General features: G+C 37.6%; 2 protein-coding genes across 11 annotated transcripts in view; both read left to right on the top strand.

The window, feature by feature from the left end:
- The first annotated feature begins 2334 nt into the window (after positions 1 to 2334).
- On the top strand, positions 2335 to 7281 carry cd302 (CD302 molecule). Of its 3 annotated transcripts, none has more exons than XM_036004026.1 (6): positions 2335 to 2563; positions 4090 to 4215; positions 4331 to 4441; positions 5289 to 5399; positions 5532 to 5552; positions 5657 to 7281. In XM_036004026.1, the coding sequence occupies exons 1-6, from the start codon at positions 2473 to 2475 to the stop codon at positions 5857 to 5859; spliced, it is 663 nt and encodes a 220-aa protein (XP_035859919.1). In that variant the 5' UTR covers positions 2335 to 2472; the 3' UTR covers positions 5860 to 7281. The 3 variants fall into 3 exon arrangements, with proteins under 3 accessions (XP_035859919.1, XP_031154453.1, XP_035859918.1); XM_031298593.2 differs by having other exon boundaries at positions 2336 to 2563; positions 5217 to 5399; XM_036004025.1 differs by lacking the exon at positions 2335 to 2563 and adding an exon at positions 2624 to 3169 and having other exon boundaries at positions 5217 to 5399.
- Positions 7282 to 12010: 4729 nt separating this feature from the next.
- The window catches only part of LOC116049172 (bromodomain adjacent to zinc finger domain protein 2B), a 52644-nt gene continuing 51970 nt past the window's right edge, over positions 12011 to 12684 (top strand). For 4 of the 8 annotated variants that reach the window (XM_031298600.2, XM_031298614.2, XM_031298621.2 and 1 more), the window contains exon 1: positions 12011 to 12249. The gene's annotated coding sequence lies outside the window, so the exon portion shown is untranslated. The remainder of the gene's footprint in view (positions 12250 to 12684) is intronic. The other 4 variants (XM_036004551.1, XM_031298653.2, XM_031298645.2 and 1 more) reach the window with 1 other exon arrangement.

Below are 12684 nucleotides of genomic sequence, written 5' to 3' on the forward strand. Positions count from 1 at the left end.
CCAGAGTACACCTGTTTTTACATTTGATTGAGAAATAGTCGGTTGCCAACCTTGGATTGATGATGAAATTATGTAAATACATAATTTGTGTACTCTGCCAGTAAAATGTTTTTTTTTAATAGTTGAACAATACATTTCAATCTGATGATGGTTGTTACTGGAGCTTGGCTGGAGCTTCGGAGGGCTGACATCCAAGCACTGTCTCTCACTTTGTCTCTCACATTTTGATTTATGTTTTATAAGGAATCTGGTCTTATCAGAAGTTTTAAAATAATGTCTTGCTTGATAGGGTTTTCCATTGACCAGTTCAAAAATGGAAGAAGAAAAGAAACATCTGTTTAGTTCCCCCGTCAACGCAGCAGCTGACAGAGGTCACTTTGCTGTCATTTTTCTCCCAGATAGCAGACTCTATTACTGTGACAGTGACCATCTCTTACCTTACACATACATTCGCCAATATTTCAAATATTCACTCAGTGAATTAATGAGACATAACTATCTCTTAAAGCTGGCAAGAAATATTCTGCCATGGACTAAAAAGTTACAATGTATCAAAGGTTTAAAGGTTTCTCTTTAAAATGTGGTGTCATCACAAAATAATTAAATATATGACAGATATATACATCATACCTATCCTATATGTATGGTAATAACTATCAGACAGTTGCAGTTCTCTATGCCATCAATTATAATGACCGAGCTTAAGCTCAGCCTTGTCTCAGTATAGGAAATGTATCCCTCTGAGCATGTTAATATAGTTGTAATAGCTCTGTTGAGATGGTCTACCAGTATTTATGAATTACTATGCTTTCCCATAGGGTGAGAACAAGGACTATATAAACACTCTCGCATGGTATTGTTGACAACATGCGTGGCCTGCACTGGCTGAGTTATGGGTATCAGGAGGTATGGCGTAGGGTGGGTGGATGGGTGGATGGGGGCGTCTGTGAGCAGGCCTTGCCATAGCAGATGGGTCCCCACGGTACCCTGCAGGGTGTTGTGCCACCCTACGGGAAGCCACCAGCTCCAGACGAAGAGCAAAAACTCACGCTCCAGCTGTCTGTGTTTGTGCCACCTGCGCCTTCAAGCAATGGACTTGAAACCCTCTCTCCCCCCTAAACAACCTCCCTGCCCCTGAGGCACTCTGCTGCCCCTCACCTGCTCAGGTAGGAAGCACCCTACATCTATACCATTTTTAATCATCAACTTATGGAGAGGGAACAGCTTTTTCCTATCCACTGATGTCCTAACAAACCATATTGACTGTGATTATTCAGATAGCATTGTTGTCTTATTGTAACACTATTTATTGGACCTGATTGATGCTTGACTAGATTAATAATGACAGAGTAGATACATGGGGTGGACACAACAATACAATATATTGCAATCGACTGCACTACCCCTAACCATTGTAAATCTTACAGTCGTCAGTTTTTGTGGAGACCATTGTGAAATGTTGATTCAACTCTGATTCTTTTCCAAAACCCAAAGATATTCAGTTTACTATAAAGCAGAGAGAATCAGTAAATCCTCATATTTGAGAAGATGGAAAGATGGGTTATGAATTTAATGTGTGATGGTTAATTATATAGTAAATGTGATGGAAGCCTTGAAACAGCCTCACTGAGGGAACAAAAAGGCAAAGCTGAAACTGTCTTAACAAAAGCACTGACATACATGGCTTGCATTTAAAAATGAATGCACTGATAAAATGTTCTTCTAGCATTTAAAGACAGCAAATTAAGAGGCTCTCAATTTCAAAATAAAGCTACTGTAAACAACATTTATAGAAGATGGAATCTAATAAACAATATCAGCATAATATCAGCAAAAATATGTGACCACAGCATCAGAAACATAGTCAACGATAACCATTGAAGTTTGCAGAGAACATTTGAGTGTGTTGCAAATCGCTTGCATTGTAACGTTATAGGCTACAGTATAAAACAATTAAAAAAAAGCAATGCAAATCCAGAAACGTCAGTGTGATGAGCACTGTGTGTACAGCGCCATCTAGAGGCTCCTGTGTTTAAAATAATCAGAGCCTGAAGGACTGTAGTTTGTCTGATTTTATTATCATAGCAACACAACGGCTGAATAACCAAGGAAGCTATTCCAACATTAGCCTTCATTTGCATAAATTGTCTACGTGCTCGATTTTTGTAATGAAATTGCAGATAATATTGTTCAAATGGTATTGGTTTGTAATGCCAGATATGTAAAAGCAATAACGACAAGTATCAACATGAACTTGTTGTAAACCAATGTAGGTGAAATTAGTGCAGACTGGTGGGTTTACACTGTATTTATTAGTGAAGTGTTGAGGCCATGTTTGTGAGCCTTTGTACTGTGTGTTTGTGTGGGTGGGATCTCGCTCACGTTGCTGCTGCTGCTGCTGCTGCTGACACTAGAGTCGAGCAACAGTCAGAAAAGTAGTTTGGTGCTACGTGATTTTTTGTCTTCGCTGCCATGGAGTCACTGGAGAAAAGTCACCGTTACCTATCATCAATATGCTGTGTCTTTGTGTTGTGTGTTCAGCTGCAGTTGGGTTTGACGGGAGGTAAGAGTTTAAATCTGAATCTCCACTCCAAGATAAATGAACGTGATATCTTTTTGCAGGCACGCTTAGCTATGGTTGTACGCACGTACCCGTTTAAATTAGCATTGCGTAGGCCTGTGTTACAGTAAGTGCCCTTAACTCTTTGTTCTTTGTATTTATATTTGTTTTGTGTCTGATTTCAGTAGCCTTGACTAGACATACAATGTTTCACTGTTAGCAAACCAATTGTTCTGAATGTCGACACTGTTTTGCATATGGCAACATAACTTATGAATACAGCTGGACATGTCACGTAAAGTTGTGTGCTTCCCTATGTTGCGAAACACACAAGCAAATAAAACAAATGTAAAACCCGTGTTTTCCCTTTAGAGGTGGGTGTATTTCAAGGCCGAATTTTTAGATGTTGCCTGTAGGTGCCTCATTTGGCCGGTAACGTCATGTGGAGGAATGACTAGCAATGTTGCCAATCAAAAGGGATACTAACTGGAAAAGTATTAACTTTAAAGTACGTTTACCACTTAAAACACAGCTACAAAGATGAGACATCTCAGATTAAAGCAACATTTGTGTAAGATAGTATGAGACCAGTGTTGGATTGTAGCCTAAGTAAGTAAATTTACTCTGTACTTAATACTGTAAGTACAATTTTGAGGCTTGAGACTTGTACTGGAACGTTACTCTACTTGAGTAACGTTATTTCAATTGTATGCTAATTCATACTTCTACTCCAATTTACATTTTAGAAGCCAATGTTATACTTTATATTCCACCACATCCGTCTGACAACTTTAGTAACTATATTTTCTGCAGATTCAGATTATTACTACAACATATGAATCAACTAATACATTATGATATTAGTATTATTATAGATGAAGCTACATAAAAGCATACATAATAATATACACATGTAATTGAAATTACCTCCACCTTTACCAGCTGCAATATTAAAGTGATGTATGCATCAGTAGTTACAATCCAGCAATCTTGTATGAATCATTCTGAAATGGGCAATTCCGCATAATGAGTATGTTTACTTTTGGTACCTTAAGTGTATTTTGATGCTAATACATATGTACTTCTACTGAAGTAAGAATAATAATCCAAGACTTACTTGTAATAGAATATTTTTACACTGTGGTATTGCTACTTTTACTTAAGTAAAAGATCTGAGTACTTCTTCCACCACTGCTTGAGACTAACAACAGAGCTCCATAGAGGGGAAAATAATCTGATCCCAAATAACAGGTGCAGCAGTAAAACAGTTAGTGGAACAGTCTAGAAAAGCATGACACCATTTGCCAAACACAGGCACAAACTACACTGATAAAGAGGAACAGTGGTCATAAGTTGAAACTAAAACCAAACATGACGCAAAGCTGTTGCAGCATCTTAAAATGGTGATTTGGTGTTTTTTTGTGGTTTCTAAATCCTCCTACACAGATGCACACAGCTAAAAGAAATCTAGGGTTAGGGTTAGGAGCCAAATCTTTCCATTACCGGGTTGTCCCATGGTTTTTCCTCAGACTGCCCTGCAGACGGACGCACCTGGGTACCATTTGGAGACGGATGTTACTACTTTGTCCACGGAGAAGAAGACACAATCAAAAGCTACACTTTTGAAAGAGCAAAAACACTCTGCCAAGGATTTGGTACCTGAGACATTTTATTTTCAAATATATTGTCAAAGACAAAATGACAGATGGACTGTATGTATTCTCAATGTGTGTGTAATTCTGTTGTCATACATTGCTATGCTTTTTCTAGAGCTTTTGACCATCCAGAGCGCTGAGGAGAATGACTTTGTCATTAAATATAGCCCAGCAGTGTGGAAAAACAATGTCAACGTGTGGCTGGGAATGTATTATGACACAAACAGTAAGTACCATGTGACTGGAGGACTGTGAAAAGATGCTGGCTAACTTTCATAAAATACAATGTGATTCTCTATAGCAATCAGAAAGGAAAAAAAATACAACTTGTTTAACAATTGTTTGGAGGTAACTAAGTGGAAAACCAACACTGAATCTTGAAGGGTTTTGTTTCAGATGTTGTGAGTGTTATATATCAAAATCCATCGATCACAAGTGACCATTTATTATTAACTTATCTATATAATTTTGAGCACTTTTCAGACTTCTTGTCTATGTCGGCTTAAAAATTAGGCGTGAAAATGTATTCTTGACCTCGGAGACAGTAGTTGACATAAAAAGCTTAACTTGAGTAAAGATAAATGATCTTTACTCAAAAATGATCTTAGATATTTTCAGTTTTTTTGTCTGCTCTTTTATTTATTACTCTATTTTTTTAAACACGTTTGATTTAGATTTTCTGCTAGTGCTAGCTTCTTTTGAAAGCTTGTCTGTCTTTTGCATTACTGTCTCTAAATCCTGACACGATTCAGGAAATCCTGTTTTGTGAAACTGTGGGGGACGCTAAGCTAAGTGTAAATTCTAAGGAGGGAAACACATTTACTCTCAACATTATTTTGTGTTGTAACACAGTTTAGTGTAGTTTGTGCAAATGCTGAAGGAAGATCAATGGCAAAGCAAAAGGGACACTATAATTCTGCTATTATTTGGTTGACATTGCCTGTGATAGTGGCTGTATTCTGGCCCATTATGCTGGAATACTGATTGTTGTGTCTTGTCAGGTGACGACATGAGGTGGTTCGGTGAGCAACCTGTAGGATTCAGTAACTGGGAAGACATCTTTTCTTCATCAGACCTCGTGCCCTTGGATACATGTGTGGCTCTGCACAGCAACACAGGAAAGTGGGAAAATGTCAGCTGCCTGGAACAGGCGGAGAATGGAGTGGTCTGTGAGACAAATCAGAGTAAGATAAAAGTTTGTATGTTTTTAAGACCTATTGGTATGCTATTTAACTTCCAGATTTTTTCAAAGTAAGACTTCAGAAACTATGGTTTGGATTGTTTTCCACCTATCTCACAATGTGTGTTTTTTTCAGAGGCAGAGGAAGCCAAGCCGAGTAAGTCAATCTTTGAGCTGTTTTTGCTGTTTCTTTACTTATTCCTCTGTGATTTTGTGTTTATAGTTAGTGACCTTCCTTGCATTGTTACTTGCTCTCCTCAGAACCCAGTGCACTGCTGTCCGCTCTGGTCATTCTCAGCGTGGTGGCTATCATGGGAGTCTCAGCAGTCATTTGGTTCCTGCAGCATAAGTACAACCTTGGCTCCACTATCCTAACGGCATTCGAGTACCACCCCCCGTTCCGAGTCGTGGACACAGACCGGTCCTGTCTGGTGGAGGCTGAGGAGACTGACAGCGTGCCATAGGAGAACCTTCCCTCTGTTCCACAACAGGAAGCACCAGGCCCTCCTCACTGGGTCCGTGTTCATGCATAGAGAAAACAGTTACTGTAGTAGTTTTGGGATAACACGTTACACACATGACTCAGAATGGCTTACTCTAATACTAACGTCTGACTGTTGCACATTAACATCTCACTGCTTCTGCTTTTTTTTTGTCATCTGCACTAATGAACAATCATCTGTACATTTTTCAGATTGGTGCATCAGCAACTTTGCAGTCTGGTCTACATGTCGTGTGTAACATCATCATTATCAGGCACTACACATTACTTGATTACCTTTGGTATCAGTATTTCTCTCTTGCATATTCAAAGTAACTAACTATTGCTCATGGAAGGGATTAAATAAAGAGCAAAGCTTTCATACTTTTTGTGAGCAGACAGAAATGTTCAGCGATTTAGTATTGCATTGCCATAAACCTTGAGGGACTAAAAAGAGGAAGATTGAAATAAGAATGGGCAATTGATGCAGCAGAGAGTGAGATACCCTGATGTTTAGTCCCTAGTGTGTATCAAGCTCCAAAAATGCTGCCTTCTACATTTCACATAATGCAACCAATCGCATGCTTCCGTTAGAGCCTGACTGGCTGGTAAATGCTCATGTCTTTTAAATCAGTGGAGTCCCTTTTAAGCAGTATTCAAAGAAACAGGAATTCTTAATCGCAGGCTATCAAGGGCACATGTAAATAGTTTGATCCGAACAAAAACCCAGCTTGAGTTTGAGCAATTGTCTTGTTATTTCACACATGTAAATGTAGCAAGTGAGGTAGATTTGCAGTCCGTAAAGCAGATTCTTTTCCAGCTAAAATATCATTTTGAAATGGAAAGCTGTCCTGAACCAATACTGCTAGAGAACATCCTGACATGTTTCCTTGCATTATGTATGCTTGAGTTTTTATTGTGGCAAGGTATGAGACTTGCCAAAATATAACCAGTAAAGCTAAATTTTGTTAGAAATCATAACACTGATGAAACTGTCTGCATTCATTCCAGGATATTTTCAAGTTGGCTTTCATGATGATAATTCTACATTCACAGTTCTCCCGTCCTTTATTCACTCGTCAAAAGACCAATATGTATTTTTTGTGTTTCCTTGCTGCCTCATGAAATCCAATCTTGGCATTATCATTGCTTTATTTTTAGGATGTGGTCATGATTTTGGTGTTGGAAATAAGTCCTCCTGTGGCAATAAAGACAATCGATATTTGGCTATGTGATGGGCATAGTTTAGAATGATGACAAGATACTTATATTACGTTGTGTAAAATACCCCTCTTAATACTTATGTACACTTTTAACAGCATAAATGCTTTTGTGCAATATTTGAGATTCATTTGGCAGGATCTGAGCCCCTGTGTGTTTTCATAATAAAGTATGTGTAACTATATGCTTTTGTTGAATCAATCTGAGTCAGAAAGTTCTATTAGGCAGTAACAGCAAGTATTTCTAGTAGTATACTACCAGTAATATGTCGCCTTCCAGCCTTGGGTTGTCCAGCAGAGTCAAAAATGTGCAAGTTGAGAAAAAAGAACGATCACTCTCCATTGTGTGTGTGTGTGTGTGTGATCTATATAGAACATTTCTGCTAAATATATATGTCAGTGCATAATTGAGGAGAAGAAGGATGAATTAGGACACTAAAATTGGGGATGGAGTCTAATTAGTTCTGAAAGGATATCTAAATCACTGTCATCTGAAAAGTGCCACTCCCTCCAAATGTCCAGTGGCTGTGTTGACATCTCAGCGTGTGCTGAGATGAAACAGAACTAGGAGAGGTCGGCAGGAAATCATTTTTTATTTCTTCCTATTTAAGCACATCGATTTTTATACTTCCAAGAAGTATGTCATCTAACAAATTATCTTTAAATCTCGGCTGCATGCGCCTCTTTTATTGAGTACTTTCTCTCAATGTTGTTTTAACATCTTATTATGAACTATGAAAGGCATTTGTCGACCATTAACATTTACTGATGAAGCTCGTTAATACAGAACCATAACAATAACCTTTTCCTCCGAGCATTTCAGGTTATTTCTAGATTTGGCCACAAGGTGGGACAGTGAATCACATTTCTGTCCCTTCCCTTTGACGTTGCTGGGAAGGGATTTTCTTCTACTAATTAATGAGGCCCAGAAACATAATCATAATCAGTTTGGTATGGTTGTGTGAGTATTTGTTGTTAAACAATAATCTACAAGAACCCTGATTTCTAAATATGACACACTTAGCAACAAATAGCTTTAAACATGAACACATATTGAATATAGTGCATGAAATACAAGCTCTGATGTTAAGTTATAGAAAGGGTATCTTGTCTCTAAGCTGAGGTGAAAGTCCTCTTGATGATTAAGAAAGTCATGTAGACTCGCTGTAGTGGCCAATAATTAACATGTTGTTCAAGGTGAAGGTCCATACAGCAGAATGGGACTGAGCTGCAGGAGAAGACCGTGGCTGCAGTCAGAGGTTATGTGTGGTTAGTTGGACATGTTAAACTGTTGCTTCTCTCAAGTTATAGATAAAAGTTCCTCTTCTAATAACCAAACACTTAGGGGATAAGAAAATAACGACATTTCTGTATAGACACATTTGTCTGTAAGACAGATCTGTCTGCTTACTGTATATAGTATCAGTATGGTTGTATGAACGGTTAAGAAACACAAAATGCTGATTTCCATGCATTTCTTAATTAATTGTCACCTCAAATGTAAAGACTGGGCCTTTTAAAATGACTTAATTGGTTAGATTTAAGCAGATATTTGTTTTCAAAGCCAAAATGGATCAGTTTTGCCCAAGACCAAATAGCTGATTGCTGAGTAAGCTTTGGTTTGTGTACGTTTTAGCGATTCAAATAGAATAGAAAACCAAATGGCAATTGAGTCTGATATCAGATTGTTTAAGGTCTGCTCAACCTACACACATTTGTAATTTGTTGTAATGCTACAGAGCAAAATGTGTATTGACATGCAAAAAGAATAGTTGTTTTTCATAATTAGGATAATTATAAGTATGCTAATTAATTGTAACACTAATATACTAAAAAGCCCTTTTGTTAACCATTTATTTTTTTGCAAACAGATTGTAACTGAAGTGATTTATGCTGTTACGCCTTTTCTGTTTAACTGGGATGTATGTATTTTATTACCATAGAAGGGCTGTTGTCTCATCACAATGGCTCTAATGGCCTATTTTCACTCAAATAATAGCACACGAATTTTATTCACACATCTGCCACACTGCTCCTTAAAGCAGGAAGAGGTCTACGTTGACCCAGAATGACTAATTAAAATGGACATTGGTATGCATGAATAAGATATGACATACAGTAGCATGACAGATGGAACGAAAATAAGCGAGACATAAGTTCATCAAGCCTAAGAATTAATCAAGTTTTGTGTTAATAAAATACAATAGGCTTTAAAATGTCCTAAACTTGTAAATACATAAGAAACAGCACTGACTGAGAGTCAAATCAGTCAGAACTCTTTCCTGCCTTTCTGGTTTCACCACAATCCCATGTCTCTTTTTCTCAGGACTCTACTACATATCAGTTATTTCTCTTCAGTTCATCCTCTATTCATGTTCTGGGAAAGGTGTCTGACCAAGGTAGTGTGGAGCATCTGTTTCTCATGTTCTTGAAATCTCATGTTTCTCCCCCATTCACTATCCTGGAACATGCTTCAATTAACAGAGGAAAACAAAGGCCACTACTTAGATGACTGCTTGCTGACCATTCATTATAGAGAAACAGTAGTATACTCTATTGCATCGTCAATACATGGCAGGCATACTACACTTCTTCACCACCTACAGGACTACAGTAATCACTACAATTTGCATGTGTAAAAGAAATGCTTAAACCTGACTTTGTGTTCTTTATCACAATTATAATATATAGACTGCCACATATTTACACATTTGATGCAAAATTATTTTTTTTTAAATCACTGCATTCATGATTCATTTAGCATTCCGAAAAAGCTACTGTAAGTGCACTGTAAGAAGATACAGTTTGATTCATTTTTATATCTGACAACTCACATGATTTTTGGGATTGGTAAACTCAGAACTGTTATCACACACACACACACACACACACACACACACACACACACATACACACACAGATGCAAACTTAAGCGATGAATGTACCCATGTGTTTTTTAGTTCAGACACTGTGCCATTTTCTAAATCAAATGCATGTGCAGTGCTGGAAGGCTTTGGTGTTAAATGGATCAGTGTGTGCTAACATGATTAAAATCTGTATTATTCAAATATGTCAGAAAATCAATGACAGAGAGTCCAACTCCTGTGCCTTACAGGTACATTGAGCTTTCTGTGGACTGATAGAAAAATAATAATTAAAAACAAAAGCACCATCTTAATTTGTTTTCCATCAGTCTCTAGAGAGTTCATCTTTGCTGTGTCTTTGGTATCTCATTATACTTTCTAATCAAGACTCTTTAAAAATCCCTTTAAAGGAGACCGACTGTTTGCCCTTCCCCCAGCATGCTGCTGCATTGCAGCCATCGACTGTGACTTAGTATGTTACAAATGACCAAGGTAGGCTGACATTTTGATTGTGTAATGTGGAAAAAAACATGGCTGGAAAAAGCTTTTGAAAGTGACGCTGCCCTGATCTCTCCCATCGCTCATTCTCTCTAATGAAGATTGTCCAATACAATTAAAATCCCAGGTATCCTGTCGCTAGGGTGAGAAATGTATCAAATCATTCCCCCCCCTCTCTCACTATGTGTGTTCATCCAGCCAGGCGTGTTTCACTCAGTCCAGTCAGTAGCTCCTGTGACTGCAGCATCTAAAATGACACAGAATTAGGGGCGGGGGTGGGGGGAGAAATCAATGAGCACAAGGGATGGTGAACAAGCAAATAAACCTGTTTTAAATTACACATTTCTTTGTACAAGGATTTTTTGTAAAAAGCCTTTGTGCCTAAATAACTGTATACAATTAGCTCAACTTGAGGTAGTGTGCTTTGGCAAAAGCAAAAATCTCATTACTTTGATTGTAACCTCTAGGGAAACAGGCAAATCCTGATCTTATAATAATTCAATACAAAAGCTATATATTATTTGTAGTATTTTAACACTGGATCTACAGTATTACATCAGTCCAAATCAGTGATACAGTTTCAAACTGTTACATTATTTTAATTACTGTGTTGTAAATGTTTGTTGTTGATAAAAATGCACCCCATTTCCTGTTGCAGATTGTACGCTTGCTTAATGATGAGAAAAAAAAAGCAGATGTTAAGGCTTGTCAAACTTGAGTCACTTTATTGAATGAACAGGATGCATTGCAATGCCTTGTTAATAGTTCCTCTATCACATTTCAAGCTTCCGATCTGAGCAGTCCACACTTTCAGACAATTTTAACAAAAGAGTCCAGAAAAAGGAAATTATAATTGACATAAAAAAACCAAAAAGATCCCTGTCTAGCAGTGTCAAAAAGCTGATCCCTTTAAGACAGATGAATGGATTTCTCTGTGGCAGGTGCAATGTTTAAGTATGTGGAAGAATACAATTATTTATAAGACCTATTGTGCCAGCCTCCTTCGGTTATTAATTACAACTACAAGAATGTGTGCAATATAATCTACCACCAAATGCAATAGGCAGTCTTTCAAACCTTATTTTGCCCATATGATGAATTAAAAAAAGCAATATTACACCAGATCATATAGCTAAGTAGGATATGTTTTTTAAATCAATGCAAATGGTTATAAATAAACCTTGAAAATGTGTAGCATTATAAAATGTAAAAAAATAGTGGGTTTCCACTGTCACACTAGGGATGTGATGGAAATTGAAAGCAAACTTATGCACCTGTTTGTAAAGGAGTTTACCTACCTCTATACATTTATAGTCTTATGAGAAGTGTAATAATATATATAGCCATACAGTTTTGACAATGCCTGCATCATCATTTAATTTATGGTATACATTTTTTTGTACATTAGTGGTTCTACATACACATCAGCTGCATTCATCATACAGATATGAGGAAAGTATCCGCTAATGTTGACAGTCCATTTGTGCACTTGCTGGCTGTAGTTTTTGAGGAACAAAAGTTTGCATTGTAGAAGCACTGAGCTGACGTCACTTCTTTTGACTTGCTCGGAGTGAAGAGGAGGAAAGAGTCTCTGTTAGTCAATCTGCGACTAGAGACCAACACATTCAGTCACACTCCCACCCGGACTCAATTACACTGACCAAATCATCCATTCATCTCTTTCAACAAATCTCTCAAACTGCGCAAAACTGGGAAGTAAATTAACAATGTTATTCCATTTCGTTTTTTTTTTTTAAAAGGAATAACGTTACAGCGATTTTCGACGATAAGGTGAGTTTTAAGAGTCTGTGTTTTGCTATCTTCGTGGGCTCCGTAACTAACATACGTCCATGTGTTATTTTGTTATTTAACTGATTTCTGTCGCCTGGGCTGCTAAGCTAACAGCTAAGCTAACGTTTTTTTTTTTTTTTTTTTGCTAACCAGTAGCATCCCTTCCTACACTTGCCTCATTGAAGCGTTATCCGCTCTGTGAGTTCAACGCGGCGATACAAAAAGTTAATGTCAAAGTAGATAAAGCGTTTTCGGCTGTTTGTGATCCAAACTTTTTTCAGAAGATAACTGTTGTCATGTTAAACTTGTAACTTGGTCACATTAAGAATGTTCGGTCTTAGAGTTGAGAAACTAACGTTAACATGTCACACCGGTAACGTTACTTGGCACAGGCACGCAGTGCTGCTCTCAGTCTTACCTTGCAGCGTGGATATT

This window comes from Sander lucioperca, chromosome 8 (genome assembly GCF_008315115.2).
Source record: "Sander lucioperca isolate FBNREF2018 chromosome 8, SLUC_FBN_1.2, whole genome shotgun sequence".
Lineage (NCBI taxonomy): Eukaryota > Metazoa > Chordata > Actinopteri > Perciformes > Percidae > Sander > Sander lucioperca.

Coding starts and splice junctions, on each gene's coding strand:
- cd302 (XM_031298593.2), top strand. CDS start 2,473: ATGGAGTCACTGGAGAAAAGTCACCGTTACCTATCATCAATATGCTGT. Junction 4,216..4,330: donor AACACTCTGCCAAGGATTTG/GTACCTGAGACA, acceptor TGCTTTTTCTAG/AGCTTTTGACCATCCAGAGC. Junction 4,442..5,216: donor AATGTATTATGACACAAACA/GTAAGTACCATG, acceptor GTGTCTTGTCAG/GTGACGACATGAGGTGGTTC.